Source organism: Sturnira hondurensis, unplaced genomic scaffold, assembly GCF_014824575.4.
Source record: "Sturnira hondurensis isolate 20B ecotype Veracruz unplaced genomic scaffold, ASM1482457v3 Scaffold0006413, whole genome shotgun sequence".
Classification (NCBI taxonomy): domain Eukaryota; kingdom Metazoa; phylum Chordata; class Mammalia; order Chiroptera; family Phyllostomidae; genus Sturnira; species Sturnira hondurensis.
Genome location: NW_028079044.1, coordinates 19101713 through 19128868, shown reverse-complemented (window position 1 = coordinate 19128868; position 27156 = coordinate 19101713). Strand labels below are relative to the sequence as shown.

Sequence of the window (27156 nt, the reverse complement as noted above, 5' to 3'; positions counted from 1 at the left end):
CAGCTGCCCTCCCAACCTCGCCAAGCGCCGGAGCAAGGCCAACCTCCAGTTTTCTGCTACGTCTCCCCGGAGTCGCCTTTCCGAAGCATTTTGGTTATGGATTCAGCTGAAAAGCCGGAGCTCCAGGCTTCGGAAGCCGAAGCCTATGCTTCCCTGGGGACGAGGGGAGCGGGAGGGGCGTAGGCTGGCGGTTGGAGGAGGGAGTTGATAACTAGAGGAGAGATGTAGGACGTTCCACCCCGGGCCGCCCCAGCCTCCCTCCGCGGGCCGGGGCTAGACCGGGGGTGGGAGATGCGGCACCCCGGCGCACCGCCCGCGCGCGTGCGCCGCTGCCTATCGCGCCCCTGGGAGTGACAGACCCGCGACACCTGCCCAATCAGCAGAAAGAGGTGGAGCGGCCGGCGGGGGCGGGGCAAGAGGAGGGTCCGGGTCCGGAGGGGGGCGCGAGGGGCGGTGCGCCGCGGGCTGGGCCAGCGCTGGCTGGCCGGGCAGTGGCGAAAGCGGCGGCGGCTGCCGGCATGGGCGATGGGGGCGCGGAGCGCGACCGGGGCCCCGCACGCCGGGAGTCTCGCGGAGGGCGCGGGGCGGACCGCCGCGCAGAGGAAGAGTCCAGTGCTGACGGCGGCGGCCACAGCCCGGGGGAGATTGCCAGGACCTCTGCCTCTAGCCCCGCGGGCTCCAGGGAGAGCGGCGCCGACAGCGACGGGCAGCCCGGGCTCGGAGAGACTGATCACTGCCGCCGCATCCTGGTACGAGGTAAGAGCTCGCTTCCTTGGACCCCTGGACCCCCTACCCTACCCCGACTTGGGTCTCCGACCTTCCCGCTGTCTCCACCTCCCAATTAATATATTAATTCCATCAGTCATGATTCAGCCATTCGCTCAGTCAATATTATTTTGAGTGCCTATTGTGTGCTGGACATCAAGGACAAAGCCTCGAACGGCACCGAAGAGATCCCCATTTCGCTGTCGTACCTTCGCAACCCCTGGGGCCGGCCCCTCGCTCGAGGCTCACCCAGGCTGGCTGCGGAGGCAGGGGCAGAGGCCGGCGTCCGGTCCCCTCTCCGCGTGCCTCGCGGCAGGCTCGGAGAAAAGCATCAGGAGCTCTCTAGAGGGGTCAGGACGGGGAGTTACCAGAGCCAGGAACCGCCGCGCGGAGGAAAGGCCCGGGCACCGCTCCGCGGCCGGGGAGCTTCTCCACCTCCAGCGCAGCCTGGTCTCCCACCGTCAGCGGCGCGCCGCACGGGTTGCTCTCTGGAGAGGCACCGCGATGCGGGGAGGGCTCGCCCGGCACCCGCCTACCCGTGCTTCACTCTGGGTTCCAACTTCCTCGCCGCGCCTGGGCCCGGCGGGTTGTCGGTGAGGCCTCTCTGCCTGGCCTTTCGCGTCTCCCCCATTCTCCCACCTCCCTTCTTTCCTGGTCTTTTCTCTCTGCCGAGCTCGCCTTCTCAGATCTCTCTCCAGAGAGCGCCTCTGGACTGTGCCCGCGTACCCGGTTCTCCCAGGCCTTCTCCCCGCGAGAACCGGGCTGGTCTGACCACCGCACCCCCACCCTCCCAGTCAGCCAGCCTCTCTCGAAGCCCTTGGCTCAGCCTTCGCCACATCTCTCCTCGCCCTGAAAAATGAGGGGAGAAAGCGGATTCTGGGGTCTTGCCCTCGGCCCTTTTCTAGGCCACGACCAAAGCATCCCAGAGCCCCAGACCCGGAGACCCACAGCCCAAAAGAGGCCACTGTGTAACGGTTCCCCTGGCCTCCTTCACCAACTCTCTCGCCCAGCCTCCTTCCGCTGCTTTTTCCCAGCCTCTTCTTTCTTAAACGTCCGTCCTGCCTGCTTCGGTCCTCTGGAATTTCCAGACCCACCGCCTGGGGAAGGGAGGGAACCAGCCTGACTCCAGGTTGCCCCAGCTCCAGGGCCCCGAATTTGTCTGATCTGAGCTGGGCTACTCACACACAGAATGGGACACTGTGGTCTGGTTCAATATAACCTCCCCGCAGCTGCTGGGCTTGGGGGGCTCTGGGAATGGGGGACAGGGCTAGGGCAGAGCATGGAGGCCGCTCAGCGTGAAGTGGACTGATGGCGGTCCTGGACACAGACTCAGGGAGCGTGGTCCTGGGTCAGATGTGGTCCCCTAGAGACAGGGTGCCTGCCGCTGCTGTGGGTGCGGGCTTGAGGTGTAGGGCAAGGCAGGGATTCCAGCAGGTGTGTGGACCATTTGGGCACCTGGGACTAAATGAGATGCCATTTCATGGACTGTGGGGTGTCCTGGGTGCAAGGTGATAGCAGCCAGTTTGGAGTTCCATTAAGGAAATCCTCAGGGCTTACAGAAATGGAGAAATCAGTCTGCTAAACCGATGCTGCTCATTTAAGGCCCCCTGGTGCCTGTGACACAGCACCTCACACCCCATCTATGGGTGGGCATTTCCTTCTCCTAGACAATTGTGAGTTCTGTGGGGTGCAGGACACTCATGCTGAAAACAATCCACAGCCAGGCAGGGATAGACTTGTGTGCATTTTCAGAAGGTGTACTTTCATAAATGCACATACAGTGATGCCGTCCCATTTGCACAATATCATGAAAATACAGCATAGAAGGCATTCTTATATACACCTAAAAAATCAAAAGATATGAACAAGGCCCTCATAAATCCCTTTGTCCTTTCCCATTTGATAACAATGAGGTTATTATGGGCCTGAGATACTTGGGGTGTTATTTACCACTAATCCCTCCTAACTGGGGTCACCTGCGTCACTCCAGGCCCTGCTGGGGCCCAGGGCGGGGCCTCTGACGAGTGAAAGGCCCTGCATTGGGGAAGAGAAGTCAGCAGTGCCGTAGCCCCAAGATGAATGTCCCTCCTCTATGCTCTACACAGAGAATACGTTTTGCCCTTGACCTCTGAGGACACATCCTAAGTATCTTTGGAGGAAATTTTAAAAGGTGGAGTGAAGGGGTTTGCATCAAAGCCTTCAGGAGGCGGGTGGGGTGAGGATTCTGGGAATGAGCCCCACTCCCTCTGGGTCATTGCCCTTCTTTCCGCTTCTTTCCCACTCAGCACTTGCTCCCCTGAAGGCCCCATCCCAAGCTGGCAGATATTTTGGGGAGACCCAGGGCCCAGAGCAGTAAGAGAAATGCGTAGGTGCTGGAATTAAGGGAAGTTGGTTTGGAATACTGGCCTTACAGCCATTTGAATTTGAATTAGGTTTCCCCCCCTCTGAGCCTGTTTCCTCATTTGTGCTAAGAAACCCATAGCTCTTACCTAGAAGGACTGTGCTAAGGGTCAGAAGTGATGTTTATAAAACCACAAACACCCAGCAGAACCTTGGGAAATACTTCCTTGAATGGCAAAGGGGGAGCTCTGAGGTGACCCACAAACCACTTCTGGGAGTGGGCCTCCTTTCTCAGGGGCTTTCCCCAAACTCTCCCCCCTCCCACCCCCCATCCCCCCTTGGGCACATGGTCTCCTTTCGGCCCTGGCCCAGCACTGTGTGGAGGTGAGCAGCCTGGGGTCAAGAACTGGCAGATGAGAAGAGGATTCCCAACACCTTACAGACCAAACTTGCGGCCCCCAATCCTCTTCAGGAACTGCCTGCCGCTCAACCAATCACTCAAGTGATTACCTCTATGGAAATGCGGGTCAGGGAACCCGGGAGACGGACCTTGCTGCTGCCCCCACCTCAAAATGGAGGCTGCTGTGTGCCACACGCTGTACAAACAGGGCTGCTGGGGTGGCAGGCGTGTGCACACAACGGAGCACCACACGCCTCGCCACGGACTCAGCTAGGCTTCCCCAGGGAGCAAGTGGCTGGCAGGCCTCTGCACATCTCTGTGTGCAGGGCTGAGGGATCCTTTTGTTTCATATTCGTTAAGGGCTCACCAGCCAGGGGCAGGAGGCAGCGGGAAGGAGCTGGCTGCCTCCTTGCTGTGGCTTTAACTGCAGTGGCGGCGGCGTGAGGGCAGTGCAAAGGCCTTTTTGTGGGCCCGGGATCCCCGTAGTCACAAGAGAAAACTAGTTCAAATTCAAGCTCCCTGCAGCCTCACAATTTCTGCTAGCACCAGAACACTCAGAAGCTCCCATGTGATTCCCAGATCATTCCCAACTCGAACTGAACACTATGTCTGGAAGCAGCCTGGAATGGCGGGCTGTCTGCCAGCAATGCCCAATGAGTGCGGTGCCGGTCCCCACTTAACCTCGAGCAGTCCCTTGGGCCTGCAGATCTCAAAAACCCACTTGGGCTGCTCCCTCTGCTCTCGAACTCTGTGCTTCCACCTTGGCCCAGGTTGGATAGGACTCAGAAGCTGCTCCCAGAGCACTCTCTTGGCACACAAACTATGGGTCTCCCCGGCCGGCCCAGAGCCCCAACCTGTCTGGGAGCAGGAGTGCAGGAAAACTGCTGGATCCCTTGGACGAGTGAATGTTGGGATTGCCCCCCCCAGCACCACCACCAACTAGCTGGACTTCTTTCACCTGGGAGCCCTTGGTGGCTGGGGACATGTAAGGACAGAGGAAGGCCAGGGACTCTGGCTTCCGCTGGACAATTCCCTTTATGGATGTGAGTGTGGGGGAGGGGCCTGGCTCCCCTGAGAATCCAGGGACAGTACTGGACTCGGGCTCCAGAAACACACACATTGGAACATTTACAGAGAGCAGGATGGTGGACACCTAGCAGGGACCTGGCTGCCACAAATGCCTCTGAGGACTCCTGGCAAGGTGCCACCGCTTTGGGGGAGTGGCCTGCAGGAACAAACTCCCCTTTCAGCGGCCCAGGCTGTACTAAGCTTGCCTTGCGTCCCCTCGCTTTCTGCTGGTATTTACAGCAGCCACTGGACCTAGGGAGGACTCTGCCCAGACTTCGCAGGCCTCCTCTGCAGGTCGCAGCAGCCCTAACAAAGGCACACAGGCGGGCATTTTGGCAACGGAGAAGGCAGGCGTGGTGCTGTGTAGGAACGAGCACCAGATTGAGAGCTTCTCTCCTCGGCAGACAGCAGGACCAGAGCTTCGCTATCTGAGTTCATTAATAGATGCCATAACCCAGGACCAGCACCCCAGGCCGCAGCTGAATAATGTAAAGGGTTTATGCAGGGGACTGTACTTTGAGATTGGGAGTTTAATTTTAATTTGGGGGTTCTGTGAGAGAATTTTGTTTCTTTTTTATTTTCCTGGAATTGTTTTGTTCCATGTTTGTTATGTTTTTCCTTTTTCTGTGTTTGCTTTTGGCTGAAGGGCACACATTCTCACCACTGGTCTGTGCTGAGCCCCATCCTTTTGGTCTTTATTTTCCCTTTACATACATGCCCTCGTGCCCCACCCACCACACCACACGGAGGAGTAGACCGACAACCCAGTATGTCATCTTGTGTGGTGTGTCTGTGTGGAGTGTTTTCATTTTCATGGAATTGTGCAGGGCATTCGGTGGTCCTTATAGTCTCGTGCTGGCTCGGCCGCTCTGGGCAGAGGCTTGGACTCTGTGGCTGTGGACCTGCTGCCAAATCTCTCCCTCCCTCTCTTTCTCTCTCTCTCTCTCTCTCTCTCTCTCTCATACACACACACACACACACACACACACACACATACCTACAGGATTGCAGATTACAGGTGTGGCCCACAGGTGACTTGGCAACCTGGGAGACTGAGTCTCTCGATTGTTGAGACAGTATTTGGGATTGGCGGGGACCACAGGGCACATGTGCCCCTGTGCCTAAGCTGGGAAACAAATTGGTCTTGGCCCACTGCACATCACCTGTGGGGGGAGAAGGGTCTAAGGGTTTTAATGGCTGGACGCCATTTCTTCGATTGCCCTTTACTCCAGCCTGGGGTATTAGTCACCCTAAGCTTCCCACTCTGTTTGCCAAGTTTTCTTAATTCCTATTTTAAATGAGTGGCAGCATAGGAATATATGAATTTTGCCTTTTATTTCTTGTTTGCTTCACATAAAATAAAGACCGGCCTGGCTCTCCTCCAAAGCCTCTAGGGGGCTACTTGCCAGTTTGCCAGGTGAGTTTATACCCCAGTTTGAGAAACTCAGAGAGGACCCCGGCAGGACGGGCCTGTCCCGGAGTCCCTAGGCTTCAGCGTGGTCTACGCGCCTGGTTTGCTCTCCTCCCCGAATCCGGAAGGAAGGTTGGAGGGTCTCAAATGGGGTACCAGGGTGGCATCCTACGTGGTTGAAAGAGGTGGTAGCATCGGAAAGGGATATGGTCTACAAAACCGAGGGGTGAGCGGTCCCAGAACAGCGGCTGGCTGGGCCGGCGGTGGGGGTGGGGGGTTGAAGCGCTGCCGCGGTGGGAAGGGGTGGGTAGTTGCGGGTGAGGCCGTTGGGGCGCGCAAAGCCCCTCCGATCCTCTCTCCCACGTTCCCCGCCCCTACCGCCTTGCCCTCCGTCTGCTCGCTTGCTCTTTGATTCATTCCACAAGCGTTAGCGGCTCCTCATACGAACCGGCTGCGGAAACTGGTGCTCCGCTGACCAACCCAGAGACTGACTCGCACTCGGGGACCTGCGGGGTTCCTGACCAGCCCCTTCGGCCAGAGCGGAGAGACCAGGGAGCCCTGTTGGCACAAAGTTCAAGGGAGGCCAGTGTCTGGAGCCGAGAACTACCGCTCAGGTGTGTTCCCAGCACACAGTAGGCGTTCGGTAAATACTTGTGGACTGAGTGAAAGCAGACAGCGCCGGCAACACTAAGGAGAAGGCACAACGCCCTTCCCCGAGAGGAACGTCTGTTCTAGGTTGACCTCCTTATTTTTGACGTCAAAATGTCGTTCCTAATCTGAAATGGTGATAACGCCAGAACACAGAATAATCGTTAAAATATGAAGTTTATGACGCCATATTTTTTTTGGAATTTTCTGCAATCCTCAGCTTTGGAAACCACTGAAATGTAATATCCGAAAGACCTCAAATATTGTTCTGATACTGGTCGCTGGATTCCCAGGGAGAGAGAGGCCGCCTGGAGCAGAAGGTCCTGGGGAGGCGCAGGGCGTCGAGACCGGTAGTGAGTCTCCCAGCTCTGTGGCTGCTTGGTGTGCGGTTCCACCCGCAAAGCCAGCCAGCGCGGTGAGAGAAATAACCAGGTGAATCCGTGTCTCTCCTCCCCGCCGAATTCGCGCGCCTGCGGTCCTTCGCTGGAATTCGAAGTTACCGGGTTAATTAAAGTCAGGGTCTGTCCTGGATTTTGCTGTTCCCGCTGCCCACCGCGGACACGCGGCAGCTGCGGATCCGACGCAGGGCGGGTGGAGGACACTTTGAAAGACCTAGCCTCCCGCAGAGCCACACTTCAGGTAGACAGAGGACTTAAAAACAAAAAGTAGCCCTGGCGGGGGTTGCTCGGTTGTTCGCAGCGTGTACCTTGCAGCAAAACGTTGTGGGTTCCATTCCTGGTCGGGGCATGTGTGCGAGACGACCCCATCGACGTTTCTTTCTCTGTCTCTCTCGTTCTTTTCTTCTCTCTCTCTCTGAAATCAGTAAATACATCCTCTGGTGGGGATTCATTCACGCACACACACACAAAGGAAAAACAAAAAGTAAAACCCCAAGCCCCACCGAATGGAAGAAGGCTCCTGGTAATAGCACACCCCACCCTCCTCCCCAAGGTTCAGGTGTGTTCTTCCAGGCATTCACCATTTTGATATACAAACACTAGCAAAAGCGGGATCATTTTACATAACCTGTTTTGCAGTTTACCTTCTTAAAAAAATGTGATCTGCAGGGGTCATCTTTTCAGGCTCAACCACTTCACACTGTTCTCTGGTTGAAGAAAGCCAAATTCTCCTCACCTCGCATGGGTGTCCCAGCCGTTTTTTCCGAATGCAAACCCTGTGAAGCAAGACTGCAAGGCACGGGCCTCTGCGCACTTCTTTGAGTATTTCTGAGGAATAATTCCTGGCAGTGGAATTGCTGTTTAAAAACGTTTACACACAATTTTTTAAAAATTAAAAACCTTTTTTTCATTTTAAAATAGTAATAATTCATGTAATTCAAACATCAAAAAGTTGCTGCTAAGTACCCAGTGCAAAATCCCTCTCCCAGCACTGTCCCCCGTCCTCAGGTTCCCGAGCTCAGACTCGTACTTTTAAAAAATGCTTCCTAGTAAGTCCTTCTACAGAACGATTATGCGTATGCAAGTCAGTGCAGCTGTAGTATATTTTCTCTTTTATCATTAACTCATATGGTAACATCTCTATGTTTTTCTGCACCTTACTATTTTCATTTAGCACTATATCTTGGGGTGTAAATGATTTCTTGCTCATCTTTTTACAGATGCATAGTATTCCATAGTAGGGCTGGCATGGGCCCTACTTTCTTTCAGCCCTACTATGGACAAAGAATGTGTATGTTACAGAACGTATGCCCTTCTGGTAGGCACACAGCTTGTTTCTTATCCGTTGCTATTATATACAATGCTGCAGTAAATAAACTTGTGCCTTGGTCATTTCCACCTGCATAGGTATATCTTTCAGAGAAGTCCCTAAAAGTACCCAGGTTGAAGAGTATCTATATTTGTAATTTAAAAGATAACGTCCAATTGCCCTCCATAGATGGTACGCCCCACGCCCCATAATCAGTGCTGTGTCTCCACAGCTGGCCATCAGTGTGCACTTTATATCTTGGTAGCTATTGGCACATTGTTCAAAAAAGATGTTTAGCTTTTTATGCCCCCACCTTTGCCCTCTCCCTACATTGGACATATATATGACCTTTGTCAATCCTATAGGCAAAAAGTTAGTAATTTGCTGGCATTTTAGTTTTTATTTCTTTGATTATTAATGAAGTTTTCATTTTATTTTGTTTATAAATTATACTTTATTCTTATGCTATTACAGTTGTCCCAGTTTTTCCTCTTAATTTTCTTTTCATGTGTATTGGCCAGTTGTATTTCTTCTGCTTTCTATTAATTCATGCCCTTCAACCACTTTTAATTTTCAAATGTCCCTTTCCTTATGGATTTGTAGAAACTCTGTGTTATGGATAGTGGCTCACTGCTTTCAATATCTGTTGGAATTTTTTTGAGTTTGTAATTTGCCTTTTAATTTTGTTTCTGATGTCTTTTGTTTTCTGAATTATAAAGTAACTTTCTACTTACAAAACCAATCCATGCTGTTATGCTATATCATGTAGCAGTTGAAAGTTGTTTATTTTCTCCATATAACACACTTCCATTCCCAAGATGTAACCTCCCCAACTTTTCCTAGTAACTGAAAAAAATACGTATGAAAGTTATATGTTACAAAAGTGGAATTTTCTTGCAAATTGTGTTTTGCTTTTTTCACTTAAAGACATTTGTGGAAATCTTTCTACACAGAACCACATCTTTAAAAACAACACCTGCACAGTATTCTGTTATACAGATGGGATCTAAGTTATGTAAACAGTCCCTGTGGGTAGGTGTGTAGCTCGGTTCTACTCTTCCGCTCTCACCAACAGTGCTGTGATGAGCATCTTTGCACCTTAATGTGAACAGATGGCTGCTAAAAGTCTCGTGTATGAGACAGTCTGAAAAATGCGAGAACAGGCGTGACAGTGTACATTAAGGAATTGTTGTCGACTTGGGGGTTGGGATAATAGTATTGTGGTTGTTGGGATATAGAAGAAACAGGGTTTTTCTGAAATTATCATTATTGAGGTCAGGAGATAGGTGTATCTGGGCTCCTTATACTGTTCTCTCTAATGCTGTGTATGTTTGAACTTTCTCAAAATAAAATATTTTTTTAAGATTTTATTTATTTATTTATCTTTAGAGGGGAAGGAGAGAGGAAGAGAAACATCAATGTATGGTTGCCTTTCATGCATCCCCTGCTGGGAGTCGGCCTTCAGGGAACCGACCTGCAACCCAGGCATGTGCCCTGACTGGAATCAAAATAAAATATTTTAAATAAACATCATTTTACATATATCTTGTATGAGTATAATTACAGAATAAATTTCTAGAAGTGGGTATTTGAAATCCAAGTACATATACTTAAAATTGTGATAGATACTTCCAAATGCCAAAAGTGTACTAATTTATACTCCCAGCCATTGTGTATAAATGTGCTATTTCTCCACATCCTCCCATCCTGGGATATACTCAATCCTTTAGCGTAAAATCTTTCGTGTGAAAAAATTATTTTTATCAGCGTTTCAAATTACTAGTGAGGTTAAGCATATTTTCATATATTTATTCTTCATTTTAGTTTTCTATCCTGTGACTGTTTTATTCACGAACTTAGCCATTTCTGTATTGGTTTGCTCATTTTTTTCCTTACAGTTGTAAACACTATTTATAGATTAAGGAAATGGTCCCTTTTACAGTGATGTTTTGCAGGTCTCTTTTTTAAAAGTTTCTATGATTGTTTTCTGAATTAAAATTTAAACTATAATCACACCTACTGGTCATTTTCTTTTTAGTTCTTAATTAGAAAATTCTTCTCCAACCAAAGATAAATGTATTATGTTTAGATATTTTAAAATTTTTGTTACAAAATTATTTTTGTTAGTCTTTGCCACAAACCAAACAATAAGGAAGTACCCAAAGTAAGGATGGAGAAGCCCTCCCTCCCTGACCAGCTTCCACTCCCCAGAGAAAAGAGAAGAAAGAAGTGTTCGTTCCTCCAGACTTGATCCTAAGTAGATATAAGTGCACACACACAATTATTAGTTTTACTTTTTGTTCTTTGTAAAAAAATGTGTATACGCTTGCTGTTTTCCTGTAGTAATATATAACAAACACCCGTTCAGGTCTCAGTATGGAGATGCACCTCTTTCTTGTTAATGTCTACATAATAGCTGATTATACAGTTATTTCATCAACATATTCCTGCTGGTAAACACCTAGCTTTTTCCTTTTTATTCTCTTACAAAGTATGCTACAAATAGTGGATCTGTCTTTATCAAAGCATTACAATATTTTCCTGGGGTAGACACCTCTATAAAATTTCTAGGACAAAGAACTTATGCATCTTAATTGAGCTGGGCATTGTGAAATTGCCTCCCAAAGAACCTCATGTTGTATTAAATTGTATTCTTACTAACAGACTTGAGAAAACCTGTATTTTCCCTCACTCACCTTTGCCAGCCCAAATTTCCCAGCCTGATAGATAGAATATGGCCTCTGTGTATGAATATTATCTCATTGCTCTTTTTTCATTTTCTCTGATTCCCTCCGAGCTCGAATATTTTTATGTGTATTAGCTGCTTGCATTTTTCTTCTCTGAATAACCCATCATATATCTCCTCAGTTTCCCACTGGGCTGCCTGGCTTTACCCAGTGATCTATAGATACTGTGCATGCACTAGAAATTAAGACTCTGTGACACATGTGTTGTGAGTATTTTATCCCAATCTGTCATTTGTCTTTTAACCATCTCTCATCCTGCAGAAGCTTTTATTTCTAGGTACACAACACTGTTATTGGCTTTCTTTTTTAAAAATTCTTTTAAAATGTTTTTTAATTTTTTAAACATTTTATTTATTTTTTAGAAAGGGGAAGGGAAGGAGAGAAACATCAATGTGCAAGAGAAACATTAACTGGTTGCCTCTCACACACCCTCAACTGGGGACCTGGCCCAAAACCGAGGCACATGCCCTAACTGGGAATCGAACCTGCAAACTTTCGGTTCTCAATCCGACACTCAATCCAATGAGCCACACCAGGCAGGGCTGCTTTTCAATTTTTAGAGCTTGGTAGTTTGCATTTAAACTTTTAATACATTTTGTATTTATTTATTTTTGTACACAATGTGAGACAAATTATTTTATTTCAAATAATGAGCTAGTTTTCCAAAACCCACATCTTTAATTCTGCCTTTCCTCCAACTACTTTGGAATGTCATCTTTATAACATACCAAATTTTAATTTATGCATGGATTTGGTTCATAACTCTTGCATCAGCATCACACAATTTTAGTTACTTTAAATTTGTAATGTATTTTGCTATGTGATAAGCAAGAATTTTCTCCTTCTTCTTTAAATTTTTTTCCTAAGCATCTTTCATTTTCAATTTTCCCAATAAACTTGGGAGTGAGTTTTTTCATAAGGGATATTCATAGTAATCATATTATACTTGCAGATTAAGGCTGGAGGGACCTTGTCACACATTAAAAATCAGCACATTGGCCCTGGCTGGATTGAGTGCAGGCCTGAGAACCAAAGCATCGCTGGTTTGATTCCCAGTCAGGGCACATGTCTGGATTGAAAAAAAATTATTTAAAAAAAAATCAGCACATTTACAGCTTGTCATGTGAAGGACTCCCGGAGTGCTTGGGAAGGAAGTCAGGTAGGGTTTTGAGGGGGTCCCTTGGGAGAAGTCCCAGAAGGGAGTATTATTGTGATCCTGGAAGTCAGGAGCATTAACTATTGTGAGGCAGGGGTCACCACCTCTCCCAGGGCAAGAGTTCCTTGGACAGAATCACCCTCCCCAGTACCCCTAGAGCTCACCCCTCTCTGAGGAGAGAGGAAGGTCAGCAAGTCTCAGGACTCATTCCATTTAGACTCATGCATTTCACCCTAACAAGCTCCTACCTGCAAAGAGGCCCCGGAATTAAAGCTGTTCCTACTTCCTGGTGCTTCCCCCAAACTCTACCCGAGAAAGGAATGATTCTGAGGAGTCTCTGTCACTACAGATGGGCTAGATTTTGCTGCAGAGACAACCCAAAGTCTCAGAGGTTGAATAAAACATAATTGTATTTCTCACTCCGTGGCAAGTCCATCACAAGCGAGCCCAGGGCTCATGTCAGAACGCGGAAACCCAGGCTGATGAAGCTCCATCTCGGCTCCTGCTTCAGGGACCATCACAGTAGGGGAAACTGAGTACTACAAATGTTATCTAATAACTTTCATTTAATGTCGGTTCTTATAGACATTGCCTCATTCTTTTTAATTACATGGTATTTTATAGTATGAATTAGCATAATTTGTTCAGCCGTTTGCCTTGTGGGGAACGCTGAGGATGCTTTCAGATTTTTAATATTTTGAGTGGTGCTGCAGCAGACACCCTTATACATACCTCGGAGAACATGAACCTGTGGTTTTCTCAAAAAGTGCCTACTCAAATAAAATTGTCCGGGCAAAAGTTATGTGCATCTTTAATCTTGACAAGTGTAGTCTTAAAAGTCGTGATAATTTATGGCTCTGAATGGGAGTGCAGACTTTCTTACAATGCATCCCTGCTTTATTCATCATCTTTTAATGCCTTTCCAATCTTACAGGAGATAAATGATTTTCACATTGTTGCTTGAACTTGTATTACCTGATTTCTGTGAAGCTGTGCTTATCTTTCCATATGTTTATTGGCCATTCAGCATCTTTTTCTGTGAGTGGCCAAGATAAATCACTTGAGCATTTTTTTCTACTACACTATTTCCCTTTTAAAAAAGCCATTATGTGTAATTGCATTTTATATATTCTGAATATTATTTCTCTGCCTTTTTAAAAAAGTATTTTCTTAACCTGGCTGGGGTAGTTCAGTGGATTGAGTGTGGGCTTTCGAACCAAAGGATTGTGGTTCAATTCCCAGTCAGAGCATATGCCTGAGTTGCAGGCCAGTTCCCAGCAGAGAAAGCATGAGAGGCAACAATATATTGATGTTTCTCTCCCTCTCTCCTTCCCTTCCCCCTCTAAAGATAAATAAATAATATATTTTTTAAAAAAGTATTTTCTTCAATTCTTGTTTGTTTGTTTTTGTATTTTACCTTGGTTTGTTGCTTTTGTCATATAAAACCTTTTTAGCTTTAATATAGTCAAATACATCCTTTGTTTTCCCTTTCAGCTCCAGTTTTGTTTCTTGCTGAGAAAGTTCTTCTGTGAAGCTTGGGATTATAAAAATACTCTCCTATATTTCTTTTAGCACTTTTATCATTTCATAGTCTATGATTTGCTCTCTAAATCATTTGAAATTTATTGTTATTTATGGTACTAGATAAGAATATACTCCCTGGCTGGTGTAGCTCAGTGGATTGAGTGCGGGCCTGAGAACCAGAGGATCGCGGTTTGATTCCCAGTCAGGGCACATGCCTGGGTTGCAGGGCGGTTCCCTGCAGGCCAGCTCCCAGCAGGGGATGCACGAAAGGCAACCATACATTGATGTTTCTCATACATTGATGTTTCTCTCCTTCTCCTTCCCCACTAAAGATAAATAAATAAATAAAATCTTTTTTTAAAAAGAATATAATTTAATTTTATTCCAAACACATAATTTATAGACATTAATCTACCTAACTCCACTTATTGACTAGATCAAATTTCCCCGTTTAGAATGCTCTCTTGATCATAGACTATCATTATATGTACGTGGGTCTAATTGTGTTGTCTTGATTCCATTGTCCCAGTACCTACCCATGGGGATGCTATCTTCATCATTTCTGTTATATTCCTGTGCCATTTATTTAATACTGTAGCATAATGCATTTTAAAGTTAAATACCTGCTTTTGCTTCATCCTAAGCACATAAAGTCATAGCTTTACTTTTTTTTCTAGTAAACATTAAAATAAGTACTTAACCACCGAAATGAAATGACATTGCCATTTTAAATCATCTTACAAACCACAAGTGGAATGCAGAGAAACTTTGGGGCAACACTACGCATTCTTTCCACTAATGGGTTTGTGCATCTCTGTGACAGCACAGCCTTCCAGCTTCATGGAGTGTTTGTTGTTGTTGTCTTATTTTGAAATAATTTCAGACTCACAAGATGGTCTTGTGTATCCATCACTAGCTTCTCCCAATGGTAACATCTTACATATCTATAATGCATTATCGAACTCGGGAACTTGATACTGGCACCATATAATTGACTAGTCTACAGACCTACAGAGTTGATTAATTTTTGCCTACACTTATATTTTGCTTTTATGTATAATCCTATGATATTTTATCACATTTGTAGGTCCTTGTAACAACCACCGCAATCAAGATACAGAACTGGTTGGTCACTATTAAGGCACTTCCTCACACGGCCCCTTTACTATGACTACGACTATGACTATGACTATGACCATGACTATGCCCTCCCCCCGGCAACCAGGAATCTGTGCTCCTCCTCAATAACCGTGTCGTTCCAATGGTGTTATATAAATGAAATCAATCATACGGCACAAAATTTTGGGGACCGACTTTTTTTCACTTAGCTAATGACCTGGAGATGTGTCCCAATTGTCATGTCCATCAATGGTCATTCCTTTTGTTTGCTGGGTAGTGTCTCAGAGTGTAACTACACCACAGTTTGTTTAAGCCCTCAGCTAGTGAAGGACATCTGGGTGTTTTTCCATTTGGGTGCCATTACAACTAAAGCTGCTATGAATATTCATGCACAGGTTTTTTTTAAAATTGTCTTTGATGTGAACCTAAGGTCTGTTTCTCTAGGATAAATGCCCAGCAGTGTGATCGTGGGGTTCTATGGGAAGTATACGTTTAACTCTTCAAGAAATTGCCAGGTCGGCTTCTGGAGTGGCTGAACCATTTACATTCCTACCAACAATGTCTGACAGATCCAGGTTCTCTGCATTATCACCAGCATTGGGCACTCTCAGTGTTCTTTATTCTAGCAATGCTAACATGTTTCAGTTTTGATTTGTCTTTTCCTAAGGGCTAGCAATGTTGAGCATCTTCTCATGTGATTACCTGTATGGCATGTTTTGCTATCTGACGGGCAAGTCTGAAGCTGCCTTTCTTACATGGTCCTTGCCTCCCCTGACCCTGGCAGGAACAGCTGACCTTGGCTGCTCGCTGTGGGTGGGAATGCTCCTCTTAGCTCTCCCACAAGGAAGAAAGTGTGGAGGTGATGGTGGGTGGTCTGACCTCAGTGGTTAGGAGCACAGGCTCCAAGCTTCCAGTAAGATCTGGGGGGCTTACAGGGGAGAGGAGGTGATGCTTTCAGCACCACACCCCCAAGACACTTTTAGTAAAAACCAGTGCCTTTGGACATGGAGTCACTTGGGAGTTGTGAGGAATTCTCACACTGGGCTCACAACTGGAAATAGTGAGATCTGAGCAAAGGGGACCCAGTCACAACAGGGTCACAAACATTACCGCACCTTTCTGGAATATAGAAAGACTTGGAGGGGGAAGATTGAGTCGTCCCCAAAGGCCCGCGGTTCCTACCAGCACTCCAGGAGCAGGCCCCACATTCATTTGTCCTGCTCTGCCTGGCACCCCTATGTGAGACCCGCACAGTGGTGGGGGGAGGGCCACCCCTGAGCAGTGATTGTGTCCCCCACCCAGACTCTCCTTCTCCGGGAGGGTTGACTGTGAACACCAAGGTGCTTGAGAACCTCTGAAATCCAGAGCAGAACCTGCGAGCCAGAGCCCATGACAACCTAAAGCGCCCCCTGGAGGAGCGAACGGGACCTAGCAGGAAGAACCAGCCTCGGATCCTATGGTGGGGGATTTGGAGGGAGAGGTCTCAGGTTCACCCTCCAGGGCAGGGATTCTCCAGGTAGGGGCTACAGTCCTGTGGCTCTCTAGGAGCCTCCTGACAGACACACATCCCAAACGCAGGTCCTTTCCTATGCCTTCCAGGGCAACAGTGAACCCATCCAGAAGATTCCATTTTCCCCCATGACCAAAGACTTCTTCATTATAACCTATCAGTTGAATCATTAAGGCTTAATAAAAGAGGGTACTCATAAAATAAAATGAGGGTGTTTCTAGAATTCACTGAACAATGTTAGTGCAGCCTTGAGTAAGTTACTTAAAATGTGTTTCTTTCTTTCCCTCTCTGCAAAATAAGGATAACAGTAGTTCCAACCTCAATGAGACACTGGAAGGGTTGAAGTGCTTATAACAGTGCCTGGCCCAGAGCAGGCATCGCAGAGGTGTCAGCTGTGACTACAAGGAAAACATAAGGGGGGGGCCGCCACGCCGCCTACAGGGGGTCGGCGCTCCCGCGGCAGTGGAGAGTGCCTTGACCAGGGCTGCCTTGAGTTGGTTAAGTCTTGCCACTGATGCTAACCTTCCTAAGTAATGGTAAATTTCTGCTAGTGCAGCTTGATTATCATCGACATCATGTGTTGGCGTGGTTTGTACGGAATACAGTGCTGCATATTTCCACACTCTGACTTTTGACACAAAACTTTCTAATAACTAGGTTTTAAGCCATCCATATGTATGCTTCAAATATGGATCATCTTTGTCCCTGTCATTAAAGCTGCTGTGTAAATAAATAACAGCCCCTACCCCAAACATTTGACTTTTGCTGAACACACTCTTGTGTTACTGAGGTATTTAAGTGGGACCATCTGGTGAATGTGGGCCACAGGGTTCTCAACTTCTCCAGTAGGCTCCGGAATACTGGCGACCCCAGGCATGAAGGGCCTGGGAGGGTGGCTCTGCTATTCAGAACCGGGTAAATGTGGAGCGGCAGCAGCCCCCCTCTAGAAGGAACCCCAGCTTGATGTAGTGGCAATGGTCCCTGGGCTCCTCCCGGGGACCCCGGCTCCCCAGGCTGTCCTCTACCTCACACCAGCTGGCCCCTCCATGGGCCCCGGAGTGACTGTGCAGAGTGCTCGCCAGCCCATGGGCGCACACACAGGGCTTAGCACCTGGCTCGGGGCATCTCCTCAAGGCATCCTCGCCCAGCTGACCACACCCAGTGCTAGCCCATCTTTGCCTCTGCACTTGGAGACTTGGTATACTCTTTCCAGGTGTTCCTTACTCTGCCGAGAGAACAGAACCCTGGTTGAGCCAGAATGAGCCGCTTCTGCGCAGACTGATAGTAGACCTGACATTTGTCCTGAGGCTCATTCACATACATACACTTATTAGATGCAACATATTGCATTGAGTGATTAAGGAAGCTAGGTCCAGGGAGGGGAAGCAACTTGTCAGAGGTCACCCAGTCAGGACCATGCTTGAGAAGTTCTCATGTAATTAAGATGTTTGCTTGTGTCCTAACTCTTCAACTAGGGAACTAACCTACCTCCTTTCATGGGCCCTGCAGATGCCAAAGGGACCATCCGGGAGATTGTCCTTCCCAAGGGCCTGGACCTGGACCGGCCCAAGCGGACCCGCACCTCCTTCACGGCCGAGCAGCTGTACCGCCTGGAGATGGAGTTCCAGCGTTGCCAGTATGTGGTGGGCCGGGAGCGCACTGAGCTGGCTCGCCAGCTGAGCCTGTCGGAGACCCAGGTGAGAGGACTTTCAGGCCATTCCACCCCTGTCCTGGCCTCCTGGGAACTGCCTGGGTGTGAGAACCACCTTTGGAGGAGTTCAGACACGCATTAGGGACAGGCACGAAGTTGCAGCTAAACCAGAGAAAATAAATACAGTGCCGACAAGCAGAGAGTTGGTGCGTGCTGACTTCTGATGCATCAGGCAATTTGGAAGGACTAGGGGGAAAGGCTAGAGAAACCTTGGGTTTTCTCACACAGAGTGGCTTAGGGGGGTGTTAGCACGTGAAAGAAAGGGCTGGTGAGGGGGTGGATGGGGGGAGAGATGAGCCTTTACACCCCCAGGACCTGATTTTCCCACCCTCGCCTTTCCCCACCCTCCGTCACCTTCCCTTCATCCCAGTGTGGCTCAGAACCTCTTATTACAGAGAAGGGGCCTGAATACCCCCTTCAGCCAAGAAGGGCTTAGCATTTTAACAATAGTATGCTTAACCCAAAGGAAAAGCTTTTGTAAACTGAGTACCTACTGTACACGAATGGAGGCATTTCAAGCTGGCAATGGAGCTACTTCGTGACAACAACAATGATAATAATGCTTACTTGGTATTTGCGCCAACAACTTTTGTTGTTGAGCGTTTTTTTTTCAACCAAGAAAGTAAGAATTTATTAAGGAGGTGGCCCTGTGCCCAGAGTCACAGGTAGCTCATACTCAGAGACCCAGCTCCCTGATGGCTTCCAGTGGGGAGATTAGTAGGGAAAATCCTTAGTCACGGTGGCTAACTGGGGTCCTGGTCTCTGCTGACTGGCTGGTGCTCGGCTAGGGGGTGATCGATCACTGCATCTGGTCCCGACGTCAGCCATGGGGTTGTTCTGTCCAGTTTGGCAAGGAGCCGTCTGTTCTGTTGGGTCAGTTCACTTTCTTGGGTCCAGAGCTGAAACACGACTGAGGCCAAGATTTTTGTTTAGCTTAACTGAAAACTGTCTCGGTGGTCAGTAGACCTAGGACCTTGTCCCCAAGACTACTGGTTATTGACCAAACCTCACTGTCCCGAGGACTTAATGATTAAACAAGGGAGAGGGAGGTGGGTGAGTCAGGGTACTGGATGAGGCCAGTTTGAGTCAAAAGAAAAAATCAAGATAAAAACCCAAATTAGAGAAAATAAGGTGTCTGCTTGGTTACAATTCTGTGTATGGCAATGACTAATCCCTTGATATAGCTACCAGCATTATCCCATTTTACAGATGAGGAAAGATTATACCCAGAGTCATACATCCAAGATGCTGCAGAGCAGGGATTTGGGGAAGCAGGCCAGCATCTTCATGCTCCCGGTGAACTGGGCGGTCAGCCTAGGGTTTGTCCAAGGGTGACTCAGAGACCCTTTGTTAGCTACAGCTCTAGTTGTTTAACCCCGTGTATGAGGGGGATCAGTCAACAGATGTATTGCAAGCAAAGCCCGAATGGGGTTTGTAAGGAGAAGAGGGGAGTAAGGAAGCCAGTAGGCGGGAACCACGCTTCCAGGGGAGGGACATAGGAGGATGGTGAGGCTTCTCCCTGAACTGCCAGCCGCTGCCCTTTGAGGGCACTCTGTGTGCAGCAGCCAGGGCCAGAGTGCACCCCTCTCATCGGAATTCCTCCAGCTCCTCCAGTCTCACTGACACGGTGCTGTCCAGTGCATCCCTCATGACGGGGTGGCCAGGTGCGCGAGAACTTCCTCACCCTTCTAGGGTAAACCCCAAGTGGGGCAGAGACTGAGGTGGGGAGGGGCCAGAAGAGAAGGCGGGAAAGTCAGGGAGGATGAGACCTGATGTCCTGCAAGCCCAGGTTGACCTTCCCCACCTGGACCTGTTTTCCTCCAGATGCCTCTGCACAGCCCCGAACAACCCAGCAGAGGGCCCACTGCAGCTGGGTCCTCCCTCCAGCTGGGTTGAGCCTGGGGCTAGAAAGCCAGGCTGTGCTCACGGAGAAAGCTGGAGAAAGCCACGGAAAAGCTGCAGTGGCTGGACCAGGCCTGAGCTTCTGGTAGACGGCAAGGAGACAGATTCAGATCCCAAAGTCTAGGCACAGAGTCAGCCCTCAACACCTGCCCACCTCCTTCATCCTAACTACCCTCTGCCTCACCTAATTTTGCCCCAGACTCTCCCCTGAGACTTTGCTCTCCAAGCGCACCTCAGATGCCTAGGTCAGCAGCTCTTCAGTCCTCATCCTCCCCTTGCCCTGTCCCCACGCACCTGCATTTACCTGCAAAGCCAAGCCCCTCCTCTTCTAGGAAGCCTCCCCTCCTCCCAAGCAGAGTTTACCACGTGGTTTGAACTGTAGTGTATGTGCGTGTTGTTTTGTGTGGTGTGGTGGGCACCAACTGGTCAGTGTACACTTCCCAAGGACAAGAATGTGCTTGGAGGCCACGTCTCCTCAGACCTCCTGGAAGAGCCCAGCACGGAGCTGGGCACACAGCGAGTCCTCAAGGAATCCTCGCCTTATTGGTTTTTGCTTTACCCTCCCTTCTCCTCCCCAACCCCAGAATTTTGCAGATAATACAAAGTATAGCTAACATTTATTGAGAGCGTCCTGTGCAGTACCAGGCACTGTTCAGAGTGCTTGACATATTCAAACTCCTTTAGTCCTCACCACAAGCTGTGGGGTAGGTGTGAGGTTTCTCTTCTGACACCGCTTCTCACACTAAGTGTGTGGTGTTTTCCAACACCAACAGCAACCAACTCCCCAGCACCAACCGGGTGTCCGGCAGTTCAGTCCCATTTAATCCTTACACTAATCCCTGGAGGTACCACAGACCCCACAGGATAAGGGCTCAGTCTCACAGGACAGTCCCATGTCAGATGCCAGTCACAAGTCCCAGGGGCCATCTTTAAAGAGGAAGAAACTGAAGCACAAAGAAGTTAAATGTAGGCATACTTATTAGCTTTTCTAAATTTTATTAAAAATGGCCTTAGATAATATTGTTCCCACTGCAGAACACTGACCTTCAGAGAGGTTAATTAACTTACCCAAGGTTATATAGCTAGAATTCTGTGGAATTCTCAGTATACTCACCCATACCTTTGTTCAAAAATATTATTGAAGCCCTGGCCACGTTGCTGAGTTGGTTGGAGTTCACCAAAATGTTGTGGGTTCAATTCCCAGTCAGGGCACATGCCTAGGTTGTGGGTTCAGTCCCCAGGAGGGGAGGCAGTTAATCAATGTTTCTCTCTCTCTCTCCCCTCACCCTCTAAAATCAATAAAACATATCCTCAGTGAGAATTTAAATAAATAAACAAATATTATCGACTATTCTAGGCACTGGGGATACTGCAGAGAACGAAACAGACCATGAACCCGCCTTCACAGTTTATATGCTACATGAGAAAGGCAAACAGCATTTAAAAGTGATGAGTGCTATTAAGTAACAAAAATTAAACTGAGCAAAACTTCAAAATCTTACTGGTTTTATTGAATGACTCATGCATTGAGCAGCATCCTATCTGGCAAGTAGAAGGAGCTTTCAGGAGCTGTGCGAAGTGGAAGGTTTTCACAGGCTGGAGGGCATTGTTTCGGGCTTAGGTAAGTAGCCTGACTATGGGGGACAGAAGGCAGCTATCCGGTGTATTATCTCATTAGTGCTGACCAGGAAATTCCAGACTGACTAAGGTTATGTTCCTGGGAGAGAATGAAATTGCAGTTAGATGAAGTATTACTGAGTCTCAGTTTGGGGATGTGGGCTTAGCATAAGTGACTCCATGTTGTCTCTTCCTTAACAGTACTATGAGGGAGACAAAACATGACATGATAGAGACTAGAAGGAAATCCTTTATTAGGGCGGTCGGGAAAAGCCTCTTGAGGAAATGACATTGAGCTGAGATGTGAATGATAGGGAAGAGACAGGCAGCTAGATGAGGAGCCAGGAGACAAGAAGTCAAGACCTAGGGTAACTGAAGGTCTGATGGTGGGAACTGGAATAGAATGTTCTAAAAGTGTCAGAAGGCCAGTGTGACTAGAGTTGGAGGGTAATAGAGTGGATAGGTGGGACAGATCATGTTGCACTTAGAGGTGGTGAGGTGTTGAATAAAGGGTGGCATGAGAAGATCGGCATTTCAGAGGTCACTCTGGCTGCCACAGGAGAATGGGAACAAGAGTGGTCCAGTTAGAAGCTACTGTATATTGTCTTAAACAGCGGTGGTAGAGGGGAAGGGTGAATGCTCTGAGATGTGCTCTCATTGGAGGCAGGACCTGCTAGGACCTGCTCATGGATTCTGTGCACAGGACAAGGGAAAGCGAAATGGTTTGGACTTGAATAACTGAGTGCATGCTGAGAAAGGGTCAATGATGCTACTTGACAAGTTGAGAAAGTTGGAAAGAAACAGGACAGTGGGAGAGGAAGCTAGAGTTTTGTTTTATATCACTGAAGTTTGCCAAGTGGAGCTGTGTGGAAACTAAGTCAGCTTTTTCTCTGGGGGCTGGCTGGTTTTTCTCTGACTTATCTGAGGGGTCTTGGTCAGGGCTCTTTGGGAGCAAAGATAAGAGATTTCTTCAAGTGTGCTCAGGTAAGGGATGGACTCCCACGGGATAAAAGAGGAGGCACAGTCATGTGGGAATCCCTGAACAGGAACCACGGTATAACCAGGTCTGGTGGAGAATGGAAGCCAAAGGTCGCTGCGGACCAAGATGTGAGCTCCGGGTGATCGCAGACCTCCTCTCTGGTGTTCCACCGAATGCACAGCCCGATGGCTCTCCAAGTGCCTGCTTCTCCCTGTGCTTGTTCTCGTCTCTTCTCTTCCTGCTGCCAACCGAGATCTTGACCGTCTTCCCTGGATACCAGGAGGGCTCAGGACTGGTCCTAATTCAAGCAGAGAAAACACAGGGCTTTCTCAGGACTCATTCAAATTTCTAGTCTCTTCCTTAACTTCCTTGTACCCAATTAAGTTGAGTTGTCTGAACATTTAGATGAGAAGCCTATGTACAGGAGAGGGTGGGCAGAACAGTGAAGCCCTTTCCTCCCCCCGTCCCGACCCACGGAGTCTGAAGGCTGAAGGGTCCTTCTGATGTGGGAACAGTGAACATGACAGAGCACGGCTGATTTTCACCCTTGGCCTTGCCCAGAACCTGAGGCCGTGCAGTGAAGGAAGGCCCTGGAGAACAGGAGGTGGTCTCACAGGGATCTCTCTTGGAACCATCAAAATAATTCTGCCCCCACTCCCATCCCCCTGGGTGCATGCGCTGAAAGCACCTCTCCTGTCAGGGAAAAGGAAGGGCCCCATGTAGTCTAGGTCCCCTTGTTTTTAGACACCCCCAATACACTTTGTTACCATACTTTTTTTTTAGATTTTATTTATTTATCTTTAGAGGGGTAGAGAAGGAGAGAGGGAGAGAAATATCAATGTATGGTTGCCTCTCATGCGTCCCCTGCTGGGAACTGCAACCCAGGCATGTGTCCTGACTGGGAATCGAACCAGAATCATCTGGTTCGCGGGCCTGCGCTCAATCCACTGAGCTACACTAGCCAGGGCTATTACCATACTTTGTTTTCAAGGAGAATATTTGGTGTTTGACTAAAGCAATGTTTCCCAAGGTGTAGTCTGCAAACCTCCCAGGTGTAGGACCCCTTGGATTCCCATTAAAATACAGACTCCTGGCTCAGATTCCACTCAGCTCACAGGTTTCAAGACAAACTGTCTAGGGAAGGCTCGACACTTTACATATTTTTCAGCTGATGTGGTCATCATGCTGCTTAAAAGACGTCAGCGTCTGCCAGCACTGTGCTAAGTCCGTACTATTAGCTCAGTGATCATCACAGCAAACTGATGAGGGGGCATTACTAGGATCCCCATTTTACAAACGGGAAAACCAAGGCACAGAGAGGTTGAGTAACTTGCCCCATGTCATCTAACTAATTAAGGGAAGAACCAGAACTGAACCCAGACTGTCCGACCTCAGGGTCTTCTCCACTATATCATTTGCTCCTCTGCCAAAGTCCCACGTCATGGCACTTGCTGGCCTGTCCATCTCTCCCACTGGTGTCTGGGACCCAAGTGGGCAGAGGGGGACTTTTGTTTATTCTTGTCTCGGCACATGGCAACACGGGCATGTACTGGGTGCTTGCTATTGATGTGTCGTGGGAATGAACGACCCGAGTGCCAGGGTCAGGGGAGGAAACAAGAAAAGATGTGGCCATGGAGAAGAGGCTGGCTGCAGGATCTCCCTCGTTCTGCTGGCCCGAGGGACATTTTCAGGACCAGGGACCAGGTGCCAGACTGAGGACAAACTGCCAAGTCCCAACACTGACATGATCACCACTTAGTCTGGATAGGAGCAGCTCTGGCCCTCCTCGTCCCTGTGCCCACCACCTCTGCCCCCGCTGGCTTCTTCCAGAACAGTAGGCTAGGTGGTACCTTCCTGGTCTGGGATAGGAAAACCAGGGCCACCCAGGTATACAGGTACCGTTCATCCCAGATTAAGTATGTGCCTGCAGTCACAGGAAGCAGTCTCTTAAATATTAACATCATTTCCAAATCAACAATGAGTCTTGGAATTTAACAATGACTGTTCATGAGCCTGAAGAAGGTTATGGATGATCTTCCAGAAAATGCTTCCCCGGTCTTGGCAGCCAAGTGGAAACCACACCCCTCCCCTGGTGTGTAGCCATGGGTCACAGTGTGGTAGCACAGGGATCAGGGGTGAAGTCACCAAGCATTCACTGAGCTGCAGATGAACCAGGAGAGGGAGGAAACAAGATGGCAGGCCCCAGGGAGACCACCGTGGTCAGGAGAAGACAAGGAGAAGACCACACACCCCCAAAGTGCACTGTGTTTCAGGGTAGGACCTGTGCCCCCTGGAAGAGTGCACCTGAATTGTGCAGGTCAGACTCAGGGCAGGCCAGGAGCCAGAGCCTTGCAGTTTCCTCTGGCTCCCAGCCTTGCAAATGTCAAGCTTCGGATGTGAGGCACGGAGAGCTTGAAGCAGTGGTTCTCTCACCTTGGGATCACCTCCTGAGTTTTAAAGCTCCCAGTGTCAGGGTCCCAGCCACCCCCATTCTGAGTGGACTGGTCTGAGGTTAGGAGTGAGTTAGGCTCCCCAGGTGGCTCTCCCAGGCACAGCTGGAATGTAGAGGCACAGCTGGAGAGATGCTGCCAGGCTCCAGGGGAGAGGGGCAAGGGAAATGAGGAGGCCCAGGCTGGGAAGTGGGGAGCTCTGTGCAGGTTTCTGCTTAGGTAGATGGAGGTGCCCCTCATGGAAGAAGGAGGGTGGGGGAGGCCCCTGTGTGGGGGAGTGGATCTGAGCTGGATCTGTGCCCGTGGAGTTTAACAGGCAGTGGGACAGTGGCCTGGGTCTCGAGCTGGGAATCACCAGCACATAGATTGTGGCTGAAACCCTGAACCTGGCTGAGTGGAAGACATGTTGAGCCAAGAAGGGAACTTCGTTTGTGCCCTCACAACTCCACCCTCCATCTGCCAATTCACTCCACCATCCTAGGTCAGAGTCAACAGTGAAGGGGGTCCATGATTTGGGGGCCCATGGTCCCTTATCAGTTGACCCAGAGCGGGCTGGTTGGGGGAGACCTTAATGACGATCTGAATGCTCTTTTTCCCCTCTCACTCCACCCTTGCTCCCCACTCCCCATGCCCGTGCACTTCCACGCCCTTCCTCTCCTTTTCTCCTCCCACCTACCCGCTTTGCTTTGCCTGTCCCCTTTGCCTTCCTGATGCCTTGGCCCCTACTCTGCCAAGGTGAAGGTCTGGTTCCAGAACCGCCGCACCAAACAGAAGAAAGACCAGAGCAGAGACCTGGAGAAGCGTGCGTCCTCCTCCGCGTCGGAAGCCTTCGCCACTTCCAACATCCTGCGGCTGCTGGAGCAGGGCCGGTTGCTGTCTGTGCCCAGGGCCCCCAGTCTTCTGGCACTGACACCTGGCTTGTCAGGCCTGCCTGCCAGCCACAGGGGCACCTCCTTGGGTGACCCCAGGAACTCCTCCCCCCGCGTCACCCCGCTGACCTCAGCATCTGCGTCCCCTCCGCTGCCGCCCCCTCCTCCAGGGCTCTGCTTCTCCACTGCGCCACTCCTGGACCTGCCCTCGCGCTACGAGCTGGGCTCCTCGGCCTTCGAGCCCTACAGCCGGAGCTACAGCAGGCTAGAACGGAGAGTGGGCAGCCCTGGTGGCGCCAAGAAAGCAAACGCTTAAGCCTGCACCCCCATGTGACACTTTGTCCCCAAGCACAGCACCACCACCCCCTCGCAACCGGACCTAGTGGAGGTGGGCAGCCACATGCCCTGACCCACCTGCCCCCCAGCTCAAAGACTCTCTGGACCAGGACCAGACAGCCTTGGTCCCGGAAGTTTGTGTGTGACCGCGTGGTGTGTGTGTGTGTGCCCCTCACTGAAATAAAAGGAAAACGATGATGAAGGGAAACGGAGTCCCCACAGCACCACCACTGCCGCTCCACACCCTCAGCCCCTCTCCTCCCTGGGAAGGAAGGTGGGCTGAGGTCAGGGGTAGGTCTCACCAGAGCAGGTAGAAACTGAGGCAGTATTCATAGTGGGGGAGGGCTGGGAGTGGGGTACCTGGCTCCTGCTCCCAATTAGAACTTCCACCCTGAATTTGCAGGCCCATGATAGCACTATCATGCTTTTGTGGTTAAGCACCGTCCTTTGCAAGCTCCTTTTTCAAATATTAAAATACTTGAGAAGGTGGATCCGGAGAGCCTGAGATAGGGCATCAAAGATAAACCCAGGTTGGACCCATCTGGTCCTTTAGAAGGCCCAGCCACCACAGACACAGCAATATGAAGCAGTTAAAATTTTTCCCTCAAATAAGAAACTTTAAAATTATTTATTTATTTATTTTTAGAGTGAGGGGAAGAGAGAGAGAAAGAGGAAAACATCAACGTGTGGTGCCTTTTGCGCACCCTTTACTGGGGACTCAGCCTGCAACCCAGGCGTGTGCCCCAACTGGGAATCGAACCAGTGACCCTGGTTTACAGGCCCGCACTCAACCTCTGAGCCACACCAGCCAAGGCTCAAATAAGAAACTTATTTAACTTCTTATTTTGCAATAATTGTAGGTTAATAGGAAGTTGCAAAGATAGTCAAGAAACTGTC

The 27156-nt window shown here is 49.2% G+C and overlaps 1 protein-coding gene across 1 annotated transcript; it reads left to right on the top strand.

Annotated features, from left to right (window-relative positions):
• Positions 1–469: 469 nt before the first annotated feature.
• VAX2 (ventral anterior homeobox 2) lies at positions 470–26723 on the top strand. Its single transcript, XM_037048135.1, has 3 exons — positions 470–756; positions 17905–18092; positions 25790–26723. The coding sequence occupies exons 1-3, from the start codon at positions 519–521 to the stop codon at positions 26237–26239; spliced, it is 876 nt and encodes a 291-aa protein (XP_036904030.1). The 5' UTR covers positions 470–518; the 3' UTR covers positions 26240–26723.
• Positions 26724–27156: the final 433 nt, after the last annotated feature.

Bases quoted from the DNA above. Each gene is read 5' to 3' on its own strand.
- VAX2 (XM_037048135.1), top strand. From the start codon at position 519: ATGGGCGATGGGGGCGCGGAGCGCGACCGGGGCCCCGCACGCCGGGAG. The intron at 757-17,904 runs GTAAGAGCTCGC...TGGGCCCTGCAG, and splicing joins CCGCCGCATCCTGGTACGAG to ATGCCAAAGGGACCATCCGG. The intron at 18,093-25,789 runs GTGAGAGGACTT...TACTCTGCCAAG, and splicing joins TGAGCCTGTCGGAGACCCAG to GTGAAGGTCTGGTTCCAGAA.